We start from the raw sequence: 23,120 nt of genomic DNA on the forward strand, positions 1-23,120 counted from the left end.
GAGTTTTTCCCTTTGTCCATAAATATTGCTTCTGTTTAATCTGGTTGGCGCAAATGCCAAGAATGAAATTTTTTGGTTTTGGGGGCCATTTTAAGATATTTTAGTTAGATAAGATAGACAGATAGATAGATAGATAGATAGATAGATAGATAGATAGATAGATAGATAGATAGAGATATGCTTTTGGTAATTGGCTCTCAGACAAAGTTTTTCAAATGAAGGGAAGTAGCATCAGCCTTATCTTCTTTGCAATAAAAAGTAAAAGAGGATACAGAATAAGGAGGACTGAAGGTTCCTACTTACCCAGTTCCTGTTGATTTGTAGGTGGAAAAGCTAAGAGAAACACGTAGGTCATAATGGCTCAACAAAGAAATGGAAAGTCTGATGCATTAAGAACCATAACTGCCAATCCTGCACCACAGCCCTTTCTGTAATTTCCGCTTGGCATTGCCCATTCTGTGAAAAGAACCCCCCCATTGCCCCCTTCCAGTTCTCCATTCTGTTAATTTACTCCCTCTGCACCCCCACCCCCCAGGCCACTTCCACGATAGAGTGCCTGAGTTGTATCCTGCAAATACAAACAGAGAGCTGACACCCTTTTGATGTAGAAAATAGAAAATGGATTGGTTTGGGCCATACATTGGGAAAGGAATTTCAGCCACAGGGCCTATGTTCAGGCCTTCGTTATTTTGTCACCCATTCCTGTATTTGTCTTTTTCCCCTTATATTTCTTCCTTTGAACTTCCTTTAGATGAAGAGAACATGGCAGAAAGTGCTTCCCCTGAGCCAGAACTGCATCTCAGGTCTTACCAAATGGAAGTTGCCCAACCAGCCTTGGAGGGAAAGAACATCATTATATGTCTCCCTACGGGGAGTGGGAAAACTAGAGTGGCTGTTTACATCACCAAGGATCACTTAGACAAGAAGAAAAACGCATCTGAACCAGGAAAAGTCATAGTCCTCGTCAATAAGGTATTCAAATGGCACATAATATAACACTGTCTATTTTCATTTTGTTCTTTTGAAGCATGTGTATAGTGACATTTGTAACAAGGGATCACACAGATTTAGTTTAATTAGAAAAATGTCAAAGTAAGTATTTTATTTTAAGTCGTTGTTTTTCCAGTTGTATAAAATACCAAAGTTATTAGCCTTTAAAGTAGAATTTTTCTATAAAACCAGAACATTTAATGAAATGTAACTGATGTATAAAGAGTATATTTACCCAGATAGTCTTTAAGGTTGGCTGGTACTAATTTATCATTGCATATAAACATAAATGACCTCAAAATATCACAGGAATCTAGGATCCGATATTGTCTTTAGAGGCTCTTTAATTGTTAGTCAAAAGTGACAAGTGCTCTTTATCCAGAAGATATATAATTTGGTTTGGAGATAAAGAGGAAAATTAGGTAAATGTTTGGTTGATTTATAGCAAGTTAAATAGATAAATAATTTTCAAAGATTTTATATATATAATATTATTAAATGCAACTGAGGTTTTCTTTAATAATTCATATCTTGGGGCATTTGAAGGCAGTCTTCGTAAACAGGTGTAAGTTTCCTTAATTTTAAATAAAATCTAGTGATTTGAGTTTTATTCAGATAAACGAGAGTTTATTAACTTATATAAATTTATATAAATTTATATAAATTTATATAAATTTATAAATTGAGGATATTAATATTTACCATTTTATGGAGTAAAAATTGAGTATACCCGGTATAGTTGTTCAGAAGTTTAAATTAGATAACCTGTCTAAATCCTAGGAATGACTTAGTGGATATTAATTAGTTCTTTCTGGCCCTCCTTCTTCCTCACCTTCATAACTAATGAAATGGAATTCCTTAAACAGTGAGCAGAGTCTTAAGTGTCAGGTCCAGAAAAAAGAACAAAGTTAACTGCATTCAAAACCACTTAAACTGATGTTCTTAATCCCCCTTGGACATTCTCCCATTTCCTTAAATTCATTCTCATCTACCCTCCCAATAAGCTCTTTTTCCCTACTTATCAGTCTCTCTGTTACACCACCTCCTCCAAAGCGTGTAGCCTCAAAACATGGGAGTTATTTTTGATTCATCTGCTTCCTTTACTTCCCTTATCAGGTCTATTAGAGTTGAAAGAGGCCTTCAAGATAGGCTTTTATCCATTGCCAAGTGGTTCTCTCACCTCTGCTGAGTAACTTTGAATTATCAAGGAGGTCCCCCTTCTGACAAGACAGATCAATCCATTCTTTGAAAAACTGACACTGTTGTTCAAACTGACATTTAGAAAGCCTTACATGTATTCATCAAAATCTGTTTCTGTGAATCCACACTCATTGGTTAGAATTCTTTCCTCTGGGATAATACAGAGCCAGTTAAGTTGTAATGCTCTTGTCTTATTACAGTCCTTCACATAGAGAAGGCAGCGAGTGTCATATAGCTCCTAAGTTATTTTTTTGTTCCCTGGGATGAATATCCCCAGTTTTTGTGTTTTTTTTTTTAAATCTGTTCTTCATATAACATGGTTTGCAGTCTTTTCATCATCCTGAGTGCTAGTAGTTTTCCAGACATTTATCTCAGACCCTCTTGAAACAGTGTCCAGAGTAGGACAAAATACTATAGGTAGCGTCTTTTCAGGGCAGAGTTTAGGAGAGATGTGACACAGCCCATGACTGGGTTTGCCTTTCTCACCAGTGCTGTCACCCACAGACTCATCGGGAGCTTGCTGTAACCTAAAAAGCCGAAATTCCTTTTCATTTGAAAATCTGTTAAACCTCTCAAGTTATTTTTGTGCAGTTAATTTTTTGAGCCTAAATACAATTATTTATGTTTATTTCTTCATATCATTCATGTTAATTGATTATTTCAGTTTTAATATGCGTCTAATGCACCTTCCTTTTTATAATAACTTGTCTTCTCAGTGCTATATTCTAGTCACAAATCTTTCATCCCATTGGATCTAGGTGATTCTTATGAACCCAAATTTGAAGCCATGTTTAAATGTTAAATTATCCTCATTTATTACTCATTTTGATTGCATTGTTGTGTAGACATTTAAGGACACGAGTCTTATTCCTGATCTGTTTTCCTATTGCTTTTCTTATTGCTTTTCCCTAAGAATTACTAAAAGTCCCTTCTCTGGTTCTTCTACCTGTGTCAATTTTTTTTACTTTATTATCCCATTTCTTTGAATTTTAAAGTAATTTCAACTTTAATTCTTTTTGATTGAGTCAGGAAATCTCTGGCCCAATAAGCGAATATAACCTGCATTCTGTATTTGGCCCAACAGCGAGATATTATAACCCTTTCTCTAAAAGGGAAAAATTCTGTTCCCTAATATCATTTACTTTCATTTCCCTTTCTCCATCCTTTCCAAAGTTATCGCCTTCAAATGCAGAGAAAAATGAAAATACCACCTGTGTTCCCAGACTTTCTATTTCCTATCTAGGGATTCAACATCATGAGAAATAAATCCCAGGTTCCTTCAGATGCTATGATGCAGTCCCATATGATTCAGCAGAAGTGGGTAGCAGTTGTATTTGATTAGTCTTGGCAGACACTCTGTCATATCTCAAGAAAAGGCTCCAGGAGGACCACACACCTCCCAATTAGCCATATCAGACTTGCATCTGGCTTTCTCTGTGCCCTTCAGCAGGAATTCAGTACCACCCAGAGTAAATATCAGGATTTCCAATACCTGCTACCTCCTATGACAACTTCTTTTTGTTTGTAGATGAGAAGATGCTGCTTCTTTGGAAGTTCTTGACTCACCCTTTACGGGCAGAACCTCAGGTCCCCATGTCACTCCATGGTATAAAGACTCTTAAATCTTTCAGTAGCATGAAGGTATTTAAAGACAAATGCAAAACCTGTCCTCAAGGAATCTACAGTCTAGGAAATGAGACATGTGTATTAATGATATAATAATACTAAGTTGCACTTTACATTATCTCATTAAAACCACACAGCTACTCTTTGAAGCCACAATAATTATCTCCATTTTACCCATCAGAAAACTGAGGCTCTGAGGCTTTAATTAGCCTGTCAGGGATGATCCAGCCAATAATCAGAAAACTGAGACTTGAACCCTTTTCTTCTAAAGTCAGCTGGTGTCTTTCCACCATACTTACTGCTAGAATAAAAGGATGGATGAAATATCAGGAAAGTTTTCTGAATACTGGCAATATGTCAGCCTCTATTTCATTTAAATTTCACAACAACCCTACCCCAGGTTAACATTATCCTAGTTTTATTAATGTAGAGATTGAGATGATTGAGATGATTAAGTGACTTGCCCAAGGTCACACAATAAGCAAGTACCTGAAGTAATTGTTTTCAGAGGTTACTTTCTTTCCTCTGGATCACGCCATATCTTTCCACAGCATTAATTTCCATTCTTTTCTTCAGAATACTTCCTTCTTAGATTATCACCTCTGTCTTGTGTAAGTGGAATGACAAAAAATACAGCTGACCTGAATCCTTAAAGAACACAGGGTTGAACTGTGTGGGTCCACTTATACACAAATTAAGTATGTCAGTTATCATCAGAATGTGTCAATTGACTGCTTATGTTATCAGTAAGGCTTCTAGTCAACAGAAGGCTATTAGTAGTTAAGTTTTAGGAGAGTCAAAACGTGTATGTGGATTTTTGACTGCACATGGGTTCAGAGTCACTAACCCCATTTTGTTCAAGAGTCAACTGTAGTTCTAGTATAATGAATCAGAAATGGCTTTGTGGAATCAGAGATGACTTTATGCTTCTCAAATTTTAAAGACTTAAATTTCATAGGAAGCTTCATAGAAGTGCACCTTTCTGGACTGTCCCCAGGGATGATCCGTAGTTTCAGTAGTTCTGGGGTGGAGCACAGGAGTTTGCATTTTTCCAAATCTCTCAAGTGATTTTGTGGCAGGTAGACCAGAGACTTCACTTTGAAAACTGAAAAGAAACACTAACTCAACATTTCTCTTCCTACCCTTTCTATCCTATGTTATCTTCTTACACTTCTTGATGTTAAGTCCACTTTGCTTGGATTTAATCCACTTGGAATTAATTCATGGATTCCATTTTATCCGGCCCCCCTTCACATTCACTCCTAGAAACTTTTATCATTTCTACTAAATAATAATACAAAGCAGTGTACTTCATATACTGTTCTCCCCAGTCAGGGGGATAAGCCAGCCCTTATTTTGCATCTACTCATAAGTGGGGCTCACCACAAGTAAACAAATGAATACTACGTGCTTTGCAGACCAGTGGGAAGATAACCATTGATTACGTTATCTGGTAATTACATTATAAAAAATATAATGCATATTCTTTGATGCTTGTCCTTGAAATTCTTTCTGCCAAGGCTATATGCCATAGCCTATAGCCTTGGGCTTCCAAGGATAACCTTGGATAACCTTTAAGATGGCCTGGTTATTCCATTCCCCTAATCCAAGAGGTATTCTGAATAACTGGTAATGTGCAGTATTGAGGTATCGACTCATCCACTTTCAGCAGACACTACAACATACAGTCAGTTGGTATATATGTATGTATATGCAACTGACTCTGTATGTTGTAGTATCTGCTGAAAGTCACTATATATATATATTGAAGCAAATGGCTAGAGTACAGAGTAACACCATCACTGGGCACTGAGAAAGCAGGCCTGAAAAATTTAAAGGCCAGCCCTCAGACAGAACACCAGGTGTAAGGTTGACTCTTTCTGAAAGTTGTAGTCTTAAAGAGTGAGGCCATCTTCCAGCTGCTTGCCATCAAAGATGAGCCTGTCCTGGCCAGGTGGGGAATGCCCTCTTTATCCTAGATCTTGGCCCGCACGTTATCCGTGGTATCACTAGGTTCCACCTCCAGGATAATGGTCTTGCAGGTCAGGATCTTCACAAAGATTTGCATTTTGACCTGTTAGTGAATGTGAAGATACTGTGAATTGCCAATCAGGTCCAGTCACCTCAACACCAACACATGCCCAATAGACAATGCCAGTCGCCTCTGAAAGATTTTCACCTCTTTTGTGAAACCTCTTTGTTGCTTTGTTTTTTCCCAGCCACCAAAGCTGTGTCAACGGTCCATTCCTTCACCTCACTAATGCCTTACCTTCTCACTTTTGGCTCCCTGCTCCCTCCATTCCTTTAGGCCTCTGGCCTGATCTCCAAACAAACAAGAATAAATCAACCATAAATGTGACACAACTCCTACGGGTCCTATGAACTCTTATACTAAATTTAAAACACTCTGCTTGGTGTTGACAGCTCTTTATAGCCTGGTTCTGTTATACAAATTCAAAATTTATTACTTGTCCAGGCTTAGCTTCATTTATCTCTTCATGGACCCACAGCTTACAAGACTAAAATTTCTTCTAAACCCTTCTTTTGAGCAGTCAGTTGCTTCTTCCTCTTTGCTGTCACTTTGTATGTTTCCATGGGAGAATTATTATATGGTGTTGTAATAATTTCCTTTGTTTAGTCTTAAATTACGTGCTCAAATATACTGAGTTCCTAAAAATCGTCAATCATATCTTAAAAATCTTTGTGTCCCAGTTACAATGTGTACCTAATAGGCATTCAATAAATTCTTATTTACAGATGGATTAATGAATGGAATGACGGATAGGTTGTTATGCATAATTAACTGATAATGTAAACACGTCTGTTAACATTTGATACATAGTATGCCTTTGATTAATTTGATCAATAGTTCTTTTGTTTTGACAATGCTCTCTCTCTCTCCCTCTTTTTAATTTTGGCGTTTTTAAAGGTACCGTTAGTTGAACAGCTCTTCCGCAAAGAGTTTCTACCATTTTTGAAGAAATGGTATTGTGTTATTGGACTAAGTGGTGACACCCAATTGAAAATATCATTTCCAGAAGTTGTCAAATCACATGATGTTATTATCAGTACAGCTCAGATCCTTGAAAATTCCCTTTTAAACTCAGAAAAAGGAGAAGATGCTGGTGTCCAGTTGTCAGGTTGGTTGAAGTGTTTATTTTTGAAAACAAAAAGTAGTAGTAATATCAATGATAGTAATGGAGTCTGTATTAATGAAATAATTTTAAAATATTTATTTAAAAAGATTAACTTTGATTTTTATTGTCTTTTATTGCTTAAGTTTTCATTAAAACTCTTATTTCCTTAGGGGAAAAAAACAAAAAAATTGAAAAGTTTTTAATTAGATCACTATTCTGCATAAGAATATCATTATTACATCAAACAATCCCTGGACTTTTCACTTACTTCTTAATTCTAGGTACTGACAAGTTTTTATATGCTAGTATATCCTGTTACACCTGCCTTCTTCTTCACAGAACAAAAATGCAATCCTTTCTATTTTGTAGGAAATGGGAATAGAAAGTAGGAAAAAGGAAGAGAAATAAGTACAAATAATCCTAACAGTTAAATGCAATGTTAAAACAAGGCAAAAATTATACCTCTTTAAATACTATAGTTTTCATTTGATGTAATAAAAGTAAAATTCACCCACTTAAAACTAACCATTTTATTAAAGAATGAAAGTATACTCCTGAGAGTTTTGGGGCATAAGCCTGGGTTTGAATTCCATTCCATAACACATTTTAGATCTATAAACTTTTCAAAACTAATCTATTAAATGGGGATAATATCTAGTAGGGATAGTTTCATGAACTTTTGTATGAACAGCTGACAAGGACAGTTGCATTTTCCTCTTAAAAAGTAGAAAGAGGGCTGGGCCAATATTCAACTCAAGAAAAGACATACGCATAGCAACTCAGTTTATAGGTTAAAGGTACCTTTTTTTCTTTTTTTTTAATTGCACCTTGCTAGTATGGACAAATGAACCATTTGAATTCTCTTTTTTATTTCTTAATGAGAGTTTATTGGGGTGGCAATTGTTAGTAAAATTACATAGGTTTCAGATGTACAATTCTGTGATACATCATCTGTATGTCACATTGTGTGTTCACCACTCAGAGTCAGTTCTCCTCCCATCACCATATATTTGATCCTTTTTAAGATTTTTCCCTCATCATCATTGATGAATGCCATCACACTAATAAAGAAGCAGTCTATAATAACATCATGAGGCGTTATTTGAAACAAAAGTTGAAAAACAAAAAGCTCGAAAAAGAACACAAACCAGTGATTCCCCTACCTCAGATACTGGGACTAACAGCTTCACCAGGTGTTGGAGGAGCCAACAAGCAAGCCAAAGCTGAAGAACACATTTTAAAAGTAAGTCATTAACTTTAGGTATAGCCAAAAAAACCCAAAGCTAAAAAAAAAAAAAGAAAAAAGAAAAGAAAAAGAAAAATGCCAGTGCTTCTTGGGCTTTTAAGGAAGGTCAAGTTCAAGTGCCATAGAGTGCATAAAAGAAGGCATTCCATGCTCACCAGTTAAGTGAAATCTATTTTCTTTAGTTAAAGTAAATATATTCAGTCTTCTACAAAACAGTAATATGCCTTAATAAATTAGGACACCCTACAAAATCTTTACAACATTGTTGATTATATTCCCCAAATAGGGTGTCAGATGGGCACTTGTCTTAGGGAGACCACTTCATGGACGGTGTAGATGCCTGACCACTGCACTGTACACCAGAAGCTGAAGCTGAATAATAATGAATGTCAACTATAATTTAATATACAGATAGGGATGTGGAGTACAGCATAGGGAATAGAGTCAATGGAATTGTAACAGCTATATATGATGTCAGAGGTAGTAGATTGGGGGAGTGGGGTTATCACTTTGTGATATCTAACTATTACATTGTTTTGTACACCTGAAACTAATAAAAATTAAAATAAATAGAACGAATCACAAAAATTATGAAGAGCTGATATAATTAATGAAAAGTTGGGGCAAATGAAATACCTTTTTTTTAATATCTACTCCTATTGCTAACTTAATGACCTATTTGATATAGTAATATGTATAAAAGTATGAAAGTTTCTAATTTTTATCCTTCATGAATTTCAAAACTGCATATTTTATACTGCATCTTTTTTGTTCAGTGTTAATTCTCAGATTCTGGGAAATTCAAATTAAATGGGAAAATAGGAATATGAGAATCTTTAAGTAAAAATGTATTACTTGTTAACTGTCCCCAAATGGTAACAACAAATAAAGTACTGTTGTTAATGTCAAGTATTAAATGAATTCAGAGTAACCCAAGAAATACATCAAGGCAATTGCATTTGTACTTTTAAGTCCTTTACTTTAAGTTGAATTCAATCAAAATCATGTAGAGTAGACAGAGGTATAATTATTAGTTCCAAGATACAATTTATTACTGGGATTAAGGATAAATTCCAATCTAGATCCAGGCCCATGAGCTTTGGCTTCTCTAGCCTCACACTGTCTTCTTTTATGTGTAGAAAAGAGTAGTAATGTGATCCATGGATGTCAAAATGAACTTTAAAATGCCTCATGTAATACGGTTTTCTCATAACCATTCTCTGCTGATCTGTAAGTTGCTATACTATTTCTATGTCAGCTTTTCCAGGAAATAGAATTAAAGGAATTATGCGCCAATTTGATTTAGAAGCTCATTTTCACTCCATCAAGACAAATGTTATTGGTTACTGGATCAACAGGAAAGCAATACTAAAATACTATATTTAGCAAGTAATGCTACTTATTTCTTACATGAAAAAAAGTCTACACTGTATCAATTGAAATTGAAAACTAATTATTTAAATATTTTAACAATGTCTCTTTTCCAGATATGTGCCAATCTTGATGCATCTACTATTCAAACTGTGAAAGAAAACATTGGTCAACTCAAAGATCAAATAAAGGAGCCATGCAAAAAGTTTGCAATTGCAGATGACACCAGAAAAGTATGTGCTTAAAATTTTATATTTATTTGATTGAAAGATGAAAAGATTGTTTTATATTGGCCATCTAAACAATATTATTTTAAATTTTTAGCAAATGAGTTGTAGTTTTATACTTTTTTATTGATAGTAGGCCACAAAACACAGTTTATGGTAAGAGTACCTCAGTAACTGACTACCTGTGAGCCATGGCGGGTGAGGGTAAGGAAGGTTGCATCGCTAAACTAGAGGAATTATACCAGTTTGTTTTATCCTTTTTCACTTTCTTGGTGAATTCCAGGATTAGTTTTCTAACATTCCGCAGAGTCATTTTGTTGCTATCAGATTACAGTTGTCAATGATAATGAAAATTCTACCTAATTTGTATATTTACTATCTTAGGAAAACACTGACGTGGTGAGAAAGAAATGAAATACTTTAATAGTAATTTCGAGATGGATATTTTCAGAAAATAAATAACAACTGATAGTTTAAACATTATGACCAGTACGTTATGTCAATACTTTCTTTTGTAAAATTTATAAAGCATGATAAGCTTTAGCTATATGTACTGACAATAAATGTAATCATTGAAAATCTACCTCATAAGGATGTTAGGATTAAATAATGTGAAATATGCATAATAGATAATATTGTGTTTGAAATGTGGTAAGCACTAAGCCAATGTTAGTGACCAAGCTCCATAGATTGTGTTTTTATAAATTCTGGAAAAGTACTATCTATTCCAGCTAAACTAGCACATTTGACATACTTTATTTTTCTTCAATTTTTGTTACTTATTCAGTTTTACTTGATAAGTTTAAATGCATGTTTCTACTTATAATCGAAAATAAATCAACTTTTTAAGGATATTTTATTATTTTATTTATTTATGTATTTATGTATGTATGTATGTATGTATGTATTATTTATTTATTTATTTATTTATTTATTTATTTATTTATTTATTTTACAGGGAAGAGGGCTGGGATTAAGTCACTGGGTATGACTTAGGCTATTTTAAAAAAAGAATCTGCCATCTTACTCTTGAAATTAATTTTTAGCATACTTGTTATTGAAATATAAGACACATGGAAAAGTACAAATTAATAAATGTACAATTACTGAATTTTTATATACTGAATACCTGTATAACCCAAATCCAGATCAAGACACAAAACGTTGCCAATATCCCAAGAATAAATATTTGCCCCTCTAGTGACCATACCGCAAGGACAAATATTATCCTGACTTCTAACACAAAAGATAGGTTTTGACTGATTTTGAACTTTATATGAATGAAATCGCATATTATGCATTCTTCTGTCTCTGGCTTTTTCCAAAATTCTCTTAGCTTTCTATTTTGGTATAATGCTGAAACCAGTTTGTCAAAGAGGAATGTTTCTTAAATTAGATTGTAGGCTTTCTAAATAAGTGTAACATTACTTTGATATTTTTAAAATTTATTCTTAGCATTCAAGATTTATGTCATTCATTAATATTTCTCTTGTAAAATTTTTAAATTGGAAATTCCTGAAGTGGTACGTGGTTTTGGTGTGGCTGTGTCTTAAGGGTAGAGTCTCTTAAAAGAAAAAATGATAAAAAATAAATGTACAAAGAGGTAATGAGAGATTAACTTATTATTTTGCCTAGACAAAGATTCTGAATCAAATGTATTATAACATAAAAATTATTTTCAAAAGGATAATGTTATTCCTTTAACAATATAAACATGTAAGAATAAGTGTACAACTTATTTTTAGGATCCATTTAAAGACAAACTTCTGGAAATAATGACAAAGATTCAAACTTTTTGCCTAATGAGTACAATGCATGATTTTGGAACTCAACCCTATGAACAATGGGCCATTCAAGTTGAAAAACAAGGTAACTTGGGTTTTGACCTGACACAGTGTATCCCATGTCTATGCCAAGATTTCAGATGACTATACCGCATAGTTCCAAGCAAAGTGAAAACAAATAGAAAGTCGAAGTAAGATAAGAATCAGCATGTTCCAATTCTTTACCTAAAGAAAGAGGTACCAATTAATCCATTTTCTCTTTCTCTCCAGAGTCTTTCGCTTATTGTATATTTAAAATATTAAAATAAATATTAACATCTCTGTCTCCAAACGCAAACTCAACTAATATGTTTTTCATGCCATTCTTTTGACTCAGCATGGATCGGGCATATGTTCTTGCTGATGCAGAACTCAAGCACTAACTAAGTCACGGCGTTGGAGAACTTGGCCCCTTTTAGAGCTTACGGCACATTTTGAGTCTTAACTTGTCCATTTCAAAAACAAGGTGAAGCCTATTGTAGAATCAGTATTACAAAATTATTCAAGTCCACAGCGCAATATTAAGGGGGGCGTGTTCAATCATTATTTCACTCTATATAATATATTCTTCCATAGCTGCCAGAGAAGGAAATCGCAAAGACCGTCTTTGTGCAGAACATTTAAGGAAGTACAATGAGGCCCTACAAATTAATGACACAATCCGAATGATTGATGCATATAATCACCTCGAAACTTTCTATAATGATGAAAAAGAAAAGAAGTTTGCAATCCTAGATGATGATAGTGATGACAGTGGTGACGACGGTGGTAATGGTGATAAAGATGAGGATGATGGAAAGAAACCTTTGAAACTGGATGGGACAGATAGATTTCTCATGACTTTATTTTTCGGTAAGAATCAGTGTGACATTTATTGCGTAGTCTCATGAGTTTACCTCTTTTGCATGAACCCCTGCTTCTTAAGAGCTCTCCAAAAGGTCCTTTAAAATAATTTTTCATTTTGAAAGACTAAACTTCACTCATACTGGGGCTATTTCTAATTGATGTGACCAGAGTAGCCATGAATTGTATCATCATCATCAATCATTTGGTCATCTGTTTTTCTGCCAAGATGACTGCAATAAATTTATTTATTAAACTAGCTGGATCATTTGGCATAAGAAAAGATTAACTGTAGTGGAACTACATCTCAGTGCATTATTACATAAAATCTTCCACTGTAATTATTCACATAGTTTACTCATTTAAACTACTTATTTCTTAAAGATAACAAGAAAATGTTGAAAAAGCTGGCTGAAAACCCAGAACATGAAAATGAAAAGCTGATCAAATTAAGAAACACAATAATGGAACAATATACAAGAACGGCGGAATCGGCAAGAGGAATAATTTTCACGAAAACACGGCAGAGTGCATATGCTCTTTGCCAGTGGATTACCGACAATGAAAAATTTGCAGAAGTAGGAGTCAAAGCGCACCACCTGATTGGAGCTGGACACAGCAGTGAGTTCAAGCCCATGACCCAGGTATAAACGTCTTGTGGGAGTTTTTTTTCTATACTGCTATTACTCTTCACAAATCATACAGTCTTTTTTACATCACTTCTCTCACCCCCCACACACATGATCTTACAGACTGAAGTACTTGTTCTTGAAGCAAAATGTGAGTTGAATAGCAATATAATCTGTGGTACTTGATAGGCCAAGCGTTGTCCTAGCAGTCATTTTTTCCCCCCACATACTTGAAGGAACTTTTTAAAATGACTTTCCTTTGCAAAATGATTGACATTTAAACTTAGTAACAAAATGGAAAACTGGCTGCAATATAATTATCAAATGGAAAAATCCAATTTCCACAAAAATGTGTGCATTGCAATTAGAATTATGTAATATATGTTTGCATAGCAGGAGATCTGTAGGGGAATTCGGAAAAATTAAGACACTTTATATGTTAGAAATTTGAGATTGTGAGAGAGTTTCTTTACCTTCTTAGGATTCTTTGTTTTGTTTACATTTCATTATACTACTTATCATGTGTACAGTAGAAAACACTTGGGAGAGAAGAAAGGCACTTGTAGACATTACAAGCATGGGTGAAATACTGCGGCTTGTTAGAGTAAAATGTTCTTCCGAAGTCATATTGATCCTGAATAGGGTTTCCGGGCAGGAATTCCTGCCCATTCTCGGGAATTTTTTTTACTTTCCCATTCCTGAATCCTGAGAAAAGTTGGTCGGGAAATTGGGAAAATCAGCTCCTTGAACCCAGGTGATTGGTAGTATTGGCTGTCACTTTGTAGAAACGATTCATCGTGGAGAACAGAAAACAGTTTGTATCCCAGGATTCGGGAACGGGAAAGCAAAAAAAAATCCAAGAATGGGCGGGAATTTCCCGCCCGGAAACCCTAACTGAGTCTTGCTGGACACAGGGATGCTTCAGTTCTGTTATGGTCACCATCAGTTGGTTCAATGGAGCAAATTAAATCTGTTTTAGTATTTGCTGATAGGAAATAATTCTCGAAATTGTCCACTCTCTCAAAATACTCCCTACATGTACTCTCGTTAAAGTTACCTCTCAAATTGATGCCAGTTCTCTGTTTTTACATGGTGTTTCATGGGTAAGGAGTTGGCTTCCTCCTTTGTGATGAAAGTTAGTTTACTTAATGTGTTCCCTTTATGTCCTAGCTTCTAGGAAGCTCTGTGTTAATCTCTGTGTTAATCCTTGCAAGTAATACATACATATTTTTTCACTCGTGTTCCTGTTTTTAAGTTTCTATTATATTAGCTTCAGTGTTATGACTTCGACTGTATGTGGCCTCAGTTCCATTTGTGGGGTACAAATGGAAAGTATGTTTTCAAGATACTTTTTGCTCCTCATCCATTTCAGACTTTGGGGCTGCATGCCACAATATAGAACACACCCCTTCCTTATTTCCTGTATCCTCACCTTATAATCTGAGTTGGACTGACTGGGAGAGGAGTTAGGCATCTAGGTAGTTGTCATGATTTAAGGGTCTGACACTGTGTCTGAAATTCTCATGATTAAAGTTAGTCCTTTGAATTAAGGCACACATTTCTTCCGCTAAAACCCAAGGACATGTAAGTTTTTATCAGTGGAGATGAGGGAGAAATTATCTCCCTCATCAAGAGGGAGAAATTATCAGAGGACATTAGAGAGGGGGCTTTCTGTAGGATTCTCCAGCAGTTAGGAGATGCTGGCTCTCCTAACTTCTCCTAGCATCTCCTAATAAAGGCAGATGCTGGCTCTGAGAAGAAAGGAAGTGGATGGGAGAACACACTGTCAATCTGACGGGTTTATTTTTGTTTAATGTATGGGGACAAAAGACAGTGTGAATGTACATCAAAAGCCAACTGGACCAACGGCTTTGATGAGAGTGGTTGTGAAAATAAAACTATACTCAGTTTGTACTCACCCATTCCTCTGATGCAAGGGCCAGAAAGCATATTTAATTTCCCACTTAACTTTCAGAATTTAGAGGTTTTTTTTCAATTAAATATCGTTGTATTAAATATGTTCTTAATAACTTTTTTATTTGTACTTATATCATCCCTTTGGACAGATAATATATTTATCTCTTTCAAAATTAATAAGGCACAGAACCCACGCTGTCCTCCAATCTTCTAGCTCTCCTCCCTGCAAGCAGCCAGTGTTTCCAGTTTCTCACATATCCTTCCAGGAATATTCCATACATTTCTTGCTTGAATGACTCTTAAAGTGACCAAATGTGTGCAGTGTGTATTTTCTCGGTGACTCAAAACTCAACAATGTTTAGAAGTGTCAGTGCATCTTATTCTCTGAATAGTAAAGATTCTGAAGTTAATGTAGTGAAAAACAAAGCCCATTTACGTTTCTCGTCTTCTTTCTTCCTCCCAAGTTGCCCATCAATATATTTCCTTGACATAAATGATGATCTTTTCACCTCCAGACTAGAGGATGGAAATATTTTTGTTATTGTGTGATGATCCCAGATTGGAAATCAAATGTCTCACCATCATGTCTTTGTTCAATGACAAAAACAGATGGCACCAAATCCGTGTATGATCTAATCCTTTGATTTACACTGACCAGTTGCAGTTTGTTATTTCTTCTCCTAATTAGAAGATTTTAATGTGTTTAGCATCACAAAATTTAATGTATTAAAATGTTTTTTGCAGAATGAACAAAAAGAAGTCATTAGTAAATTTCGCACAGGAAAAATAAATCTGCTTATTGCTACCACAGTGGCAGAAGAAGGTCTGGATATTAAAGAATGTAATATCATTATTCGTTATGGTCTCGTCACTAATGAAATAGCCATGGTCCAGGTACATTCAAATACGCGAATATGTTACTTTTCTTTTATTTCATGTCCTTATTTTAATTGTTTTATTTTAGTAAAATAGCACCCATGGTTCTTAAAATATAGCTGTTTTCCTACTAACAGAGAAATCATTTCACAATTATACAAATATTGAATTGTCATGCTGCACACCTGAAACTAATATGTCTATTATATGTCACTTATAGCTCAGTAAAAAAAAGAGAAATCTTGAAGAGCTGTGCACTCCTGCCTTTTATAAAATTGTTTAATTCATATGACAACCAGATACCTGTTGTATTTTTAAACAACTCTTCTTTTGTTGCTGTTTCTGTGTCCAAAGACTTTTTAGGAACATGACACTGATCCCATCTGTAAGAATCAAAATAGGCCTCTTTATTCCCGGGATGTCTGTGAGTCCCCACGTGGACCAGGAATCTACAGAACAGCATCCCACAAATATCTGACCAAGTAACACGCCAAACCTTAGGGCGGTAGCCCTGCTATTTCTGCATTTTCCTCCCTTATTCTTTCAACTTTTGTTATGTTTGAAATTTTTTATAATGCTATGGTGGTGGGTGGGTGGGGGACAGACATACACACACACAAAAGAAAAATATAGTGAAATGTTGCAGTTTTCATTCAATTTTACTTTATCTCTTACCTACACTATGTTAACAATATAATTGTTACCTTTTATTGCACATGCGCAGGAGTTGTGCTGATTAATAGATATACTACTCTTTCTATAAAATTAACTAAAGAGTTTTTTTTTTTAATATTTTAAATTACATCCTTGAATGGAAGGCAAGTCGTGGAAGACCAGGATAACCAGACTGTCACCAACTTAGGAAGTAATTGTATTTCAAGAGTTGATTTGTTAATCGTTTGTTACTCAGAAAGCATTTTTCATGAAGATATTATGGTTGATAGTTAATTTCCTGGGCCAGGCCACACAATTTTCTGTTACTCAAAATGTACCTAAATATCACTTTATAAAGAGAACTATAGAAATTTATCACCATGGTGAGCATGTTTTCATGGGAAAATGTACTGAAAATCCAATGTAGGATGCCTGTAACAGAATTGCACTCTCCACAACGCTGGTATCAAGGTCAGATGCCCCTTCTCCTCATTCATCACTCCTACTATGTGGGGGTGGGGTCAGGAGCGTGGGGCTCCCATAGTCCAAATCACTGATGATGGTTCCCAGGGTTTGAGAGAGGGGCCCTGGGGAGCAAAAAGGCTAGACAGGATAGCTTTGTGTTTTTCAGGGCTGGTGTGAAGGCCTGACCATCATCACTCAAGAACATGCATTAAAATGCATTTTGAGTTTCAAATGACTGATTTATAAAGAATAGATACTAACTAACTTTACTGAGAATAAAGAGATCATTTGAAGCCTGGGACACGGAGCAACAGATATCATTCCAGGACAAAAATGGGAGAGTTCACAGCAAGGGACAGTGCTTCATTTACATGATTTCTTTCTGTTCTTAGGCCCGTGGCCGAGCCAGAGCGGATGAGAGCACCTATGTCCTGGTTGCCCACAGCGGCTCAGGAGTTGTTGAACGTGAGACAGTTAATGATTTCCGAGAGAAAATGATGTATAAAGCTATAAACCGTGTTCAAAATATGAATCCACAGGAGTATGCCCATAAGGTATTGTTTTTGGCCGTCTGAATTTAGTTTTCACTTTAAAATGGCTGCATGTGGTTGCCATTGATATCTTTGTGGCTGAGTCTGTCTCCAGACAGAAATTCTGCTCAAGTATATGTATGTTCCAGTTTCATGAGCTGTGCTTATTCCAGATTCACATACAAAGAAAGACTCAAGAGCCATAGCAGGCAGAAATGATCAGGGAGCAATTCCAATGGAACCAACCATAAACTTTGATAATATAGTTTAAGCTGCCCTTGATCTGCAAAGACGAGTGCAATTCACCTATTCAACCCAACCTGGTAATTTTTGTTTGGTCCAATCTGTTGGTACAGGCACATTTTTAAAAAAATTATTATTATTATTATTATTATTATTATTCCAATAATATTTATGAAATGCGTCCTGTGTGAGAGGGAATGTTCTAGAAACAAAGAATATGATGGCAAACAACACAGATAGACCTCTGTTGCATGAAGCTTATATTCTAGTGTGTACACGGTGAGATTTGAGGAAAAGAAACAATAAACAGAAATAAAGCAAGAAATATATCACATAGAGATAAGTGTTGGAGAATTAGAATAAGACGATGTGGAAAAAGTCACTAGAAGAGCAATCACTAGACTGGGTAGTTGGGAAGACCTCTTAGAGGGGGTGACACTAAGGATAAATCTGAATGGAAAGAAAATACATATTATATCATCTAGCTGCATCTCAATTTACTAACGTAAAGTTATTTAAGTAATGAGAAGAATGCAGTGAAGGAAGAAAGTATTTCTACAATATTCAGAAATCCCCCATACCATTGAAGTAAAGACTGTAAGTACTATAATAGCAAACAATCCATTTAGAAGAAAATTCACACCCTTGCAGATGGGTGTGAATGTTAGTTTCTTAACATTGGAATTGGCTGTATCCTAAATAGAGTTTCATGAAAGGGATGCTTTCAAATTGGTGTGCGTTTTGCTATAACCAACTCCGAGGTTTCCTGGCCAGGTTTCTATACAAACTTATTTTTTAAAACCCCATTTAAATATAAGGCAAACTAAACATTTTGTGGTGTCAAATCAATCGTTTGTGGCCAAGTAATGACACTGGAAAGTTATTGCCTTACATTTAATGTTCTAAATGAGTGAAATCAAATAGGTGTTTTCAAAAATTGATGTTTCAAGACTAGTTGTATTGGGTAAACTCGAAAAATCGCTGGAGTTTGTGAGTTCATTTTCTCCAGATAATCTCTAGAACAAGACACAACCCCTTTGGGGGACCCAGAATGGACTACATTTTCAGGTCTCCTTTGGCTGAGTGATATGCCCTCCTAAAATTACTCCAGGTAGATGAACTCAGAGCAAGGCTGGTAAGGATGTGTGGCACATGCCACTCGTTCAAAGCCTCCAGCAGACGTTGCTACCAGGTCACAGCACTCCTTTCTTCTGATTTGAGAATCCTTCTCATTTACTCACTGTTCAGGTAACCACAAATAAATGGTGAGAGCTGACATATAGGTGATCTTAAAATGAAGATCTAAAACTGTTTCCCTGGCATTAACTCAACAATTTTGCTACATTATTACATTTTATCTGGACTTAGACTGATGTAGCTGTGCCTTCTATCTATTTGTAATAATTTCTTTTCATTTTTTTGTTCCTCTGTTTCATATGCTTTACAATTTTAAAGTCAATCTTTTAATTTCTGGTGTCCTGGTTACATGTTCATACTCTGACCTGGGTTTTACTTTTATTTTTCCTGTCACACTCATAGGTGTGTCTTAATTGTCCATATGTAGTATGTGATCCTAGGCCAAATCATCTTTTAATCAGTTCACTAAACCATAAATATCTTATAAGAACAACCTAATTAAACTGTTAGGGGAACGAACACTTCAATTTATTGTATTGTTATAATTTACATAAGAAATTAGACTTTGTACATCTCTGATTAAACTATTCAATAGCTTGTCACTTTGCTTGCAAGGTTTTGTTCTCTTTTCAGTGCTGAATATGGCTGCCCCGAATCAAGGCCTAAAACAGAGAGGCAAGAGCCAAAGAGATGGGCCATTCAGCTTTGGTCAGCACCGATGTTTTACTTTTACTGAAAAATCCCCCAGGTCTTAAGGAAAACAATGGTTTCCTCTACAATATACCATAACTGTCATTTACAAGAGTTTCAGTTTGGAAGTAAATTATTCAAGAACCAGGTTTTTCTACTGTGAAGTTGGATAGTTGTGAGAACTGGCCAGTTCATAGTTCATGTTTTGTATTTTTCATGAACTAGTTTATTCTTGCTATGAAATAAGTTTTGCCTCTAGTCACAGAGCCTGAATACATGGAGTAAGGGCCTGTTCTCTCACATAAAGAATGTGTGCAACCTAGATTCATATGATAGTTCCATGAAGTCACGAGGACCCCAGGCCTCTTGTCTCTCGCTTTCTGCTCTCTGCCCTTTTAGTATTTGGCTTCTACTCAGAAGGTCAATGATAGCTTTTAGAATTTCAGCTGCCACATACTCATTCTAGGCAGGAAAGATGAAGAAGATGGAAAAAGCAAAAAGTACACATGGCAGCTATCTGATACGTAAGGAACCTTTCTGGAAGTACCACTTAACATCTTCTTAAGTTTCATTGACCACTGGCTTAGAAATATATAATCATTTAGCTGGCATACGTCTACCCAGAATAAAATTGTAGTTCTGTTCTTAGGAAGATTGGATACTGGATGGGAAATTCCTAGTTTCTGCTATAAACGTGAAGAGATTTCATTGAGGAGATTTGTTAAAATAGCAAAAGGTCTGGAAATTATAACATATGAGGAAAAATGAAATAAACGGGGACTTAGCATAGATAAGAGAAGACTATGAATACTATAATAACAGTGTTTAGTTCTTTAAAGAAATTCATATGGAAGTTTAGATTTATTTTATGAGACAGAATTAAAACTAGCAGGGGGGTAGTTAGAGGGGACATTGTCTTGTTGAATATTCCTAAGGACTTTCTCACAATAGAACTTTCCTAATATAGAATGGGCTGTTATTTGAAGGTTCCACATTTCCATGAATATCAGAAGGTTTATGTACTAAATTCTTTGTTGGCCATTGCTCATTATTTTTATTTCTAGACCATGGGCCAAAAGTATATTTTCCTAACTATCTAAGGTCTCTGAACTCAAGGAGATTTACTTAAGTGAAACTATGAAAAAAAACATTGAATATTCTTTTCTCGATGCAGATTTTGGAATTACAGATACAAAGTATAATGGAAAATAAAATGAAAATCAAGAGAACTACTGCAAAGCATTACAAGAAAAACCCATCATTAATAAATTTCGTCTGCAAAAATTGTAGTGTGTTAGCCTGCTCTGGAGACCATATCCACGTAATTGAGAAGATGCACCATGTCAATATGACACCAGAATTCAAGTACGTCCAGGAAGACTCCATTTTAAGTTTCCTTATAAGAGATGAAGCAGGTTATACTAAAATGTTCTTCCAAAATAGTACAAATTAAATTTATTATTTTTCAGAACTTCCCCTCTTTTAGCCCCCAATTATATCTCTATTTCAAATGTCTATTTTTCAAATATACTGCACTGAGGCAGGGAGGGAGAAGTATAAGACCCAAAACCATTTTGATTCAAGGCACATCAATTTGTGTATGCTCATATTTCTTCTTAAAGTTTTGAACAACTTAAATCCAGTTAACGTCATCAACAAACTTAAAAGAAGTCACAAAACGCAACATGCCCTTAGAGAAGTGCCCATGAAGGGGGGAGGGGAGAAGAAAGAGGTGTGGGATAAGACATGCATGTGGCTGAGCATCAAGTTCAACAACATACACCCATGGGCTGTGTATTGGTTCTTTGCTAATTCTCAGGAATGTTTCTTACTCCTTGATAATTTTAGGGAACTCTACGTTGTGAGAGAAAATAAAGCACTGCAAAAGAAGTTTGCAGACTATCAAACAAATGGTGAGATTATCTGCAAAACTTGTGCCCAAGTGAGTTTTGGATTTATTCTTACTTGGGTTTATTCTTACTTTGACCAAAAGGAATTCTAATTGAATGTGCATTTAATTTTTCCTCTCATTCTCTCTTTTGTTTTCCAGGCTTGGGGAACAATGATGGTGCACAAAGCCTTAGATTTTCCTTGTCTCAAAATAAAAAATTTTGTAGTGGTTTTCAAAAATACTTCAACAAAGAAACAATACAAAAAGTGGGTAGAATTACCTATCACATTTCCTGATCTTGACTATTCACAGTATTGTTTCTGTAGTGATGAAGATTAACGTTTGGTTCAAGATTCTTTTAAAATATTATCAACTAAACACTTAATATAATTTGATTGATGTTTTTATTATACTAATGAACTGATGTGAGAATAAAATAATTGCTTTATTCTGAGATGAGTTGTATAGAGGATGACAGTATATCATGCTTTCAATTATTCATTTTGTTTATGGGTAGGGGTAAAGAAAATCTACCAATACCTAACACTCATTAGTGTGGAGCAGTAATGTGGAGTACTGTGGGAAAAAATGCTGGAATATAAATGAGAATCTAAGGTACTAATTTCAGCCCTGTCACCACTTTTCAGAATAAAATTAAGCAAATTAATTCATCTTTCTGAATCAGTCTCTTTATTGGTGAAATGGTAATAATATTATCTGCCTTTGCTTTTATTAGTTTTCTATTGTTGCATAACTAATTATCACAAAAGTAATGGCTTAAAACAACACCCATTTATTATTGCACATATTGTGTAGCTCAGAGGTCTGGGCAGGGTCCTTTCTCAGGGTCTCAGAAGCTAACATCAAGGGGTCAGTCAGATGATTTTCTCATCTGGATGCACTCGGGAAGAATCACTTCCAAGCTCTTTCAGGTTGTTGGCTCTTGTTTCCTTGCAGTTGTAGACTGGGATTCCTGGTTTCTTGTTAACTGTCCACTGGGGATCACTGGGCTCCTAGGGCCGCCCTCACCACATGGCTCTTTCACAGCACAACTATTGCTTTTTCAAGGCCAGCAGGAGAATCCCTCTCTCTCAAGTCTGCTAAGATCGAAGTCTTAATTGTAATCACAGGGCTGAGTATCTCATCCTGTTCACAGGTCCTGCCCACACTCAACGTGAGGGGAGTTTTCAGAGCATATACAGTAGCAAGCCGAAATCTTGGAGGCCATCTTAGAATTCTGCCTCCCATACCACTTGCCCAGTTTTTGCAACTAAATGATATATGTACGTATATATATAGACACACACATATGAAAAATAAAAGCACTTTTGAAAAAATACAAAGCACCATAAAAGGCAAGATATTATTAAAAAGCAGCATCAGATGGCTTAAGCTTTCCTTCCATGAACATAACACCATGTTTAAAAATTACCTAAAAACAGGAATGGTGGCTAAATCCAGACTAGTTATTAATACCTACAAGATTACCTGTGTCAATGGAGATGTCCAGGGTTCATATAGGATTTAGCAAGGAGCTGAATGTTATTAGAGAATAAAGAAAAAATGTCTGCTTTTACTCCTCCCTAGCAGCAGGCAGAAGAGTAACCTCTTTGTGGGCATGACAT

General features: G+C 35.4%; 1 protein-coding gene across 1 annotated transcript in view; it reads left to right on the top strand.

Annotated features, from left to right (window-relative positions):
- The window catches only part of IFIH1 (interferon induced with helicase C domain 1), a 51,451-nt gene extending 29,284 nt beyond the window's left edge, over nt 1-22,167 (top strand). Inside the window, exons 5-16 of the mRNA XM_033113000.1 lie at nt 752-972; nt 6,746-6,956; nt 7,979-8,196; nt 9,687-9,803; nt 11,543-11,666; nt 12,197-12,472; nt 12,848-13,107; nt 15,754-15,903; nt 17,397-17,558; nt 20,779-20,969; nt 21,453-21,546; nt 21,655-22,167. Coding sequence (XP_032968891.1) covers nt 752-972; nt 6,746-6,956; nt 7,979-8,196; nt 9,687-9,803; nt 11,543-11,666; nt 12,197-12,472; nt 12,848-13,107; nt 15,754-15,903; nt 17,397-17,558; nt 20,779-20,969; nt 21,453-21,546; nt 21,655-21,834 — 2,204 coding nt within the window. The 3' untranslated portion in view covers nt 21,835-22,167. The remainder of the gene's footprint in view (nt 1-751; nt 973-6,745; nt 6,957-7,978; nt 8,197-9,686; nt 9,804-11,542; nt 11,667-12,196; nt 12,473-12,847; nt 13,108-15,753; nt 15,904-17,396; nt 17,559-20,778; nt 20,970-21,452; nt 21,547-21,654) is intronic.
- The last annotated feature ends 953 nt before the right edge of the window (nt 22,168-23,120 follow it).

This window comes from Rhinolophus ferrumequinum, chromosome 8, assembly GCF_004115265.2.
Source record: "Rhinolophus ferrumequinum isolate MPI-CBG mRhiFer1 chromosome 8, mRhiFer1_v1.p, whole genome shotgun sequence".
In the NCBI taxonomy this organism is placed as follows: Eukaryota; Metazoa; Chordata; class Mammalia; order Chiroptera; family Rhinolophidae; genus Rhinolophus; species Rhinolophus ferrumequinum.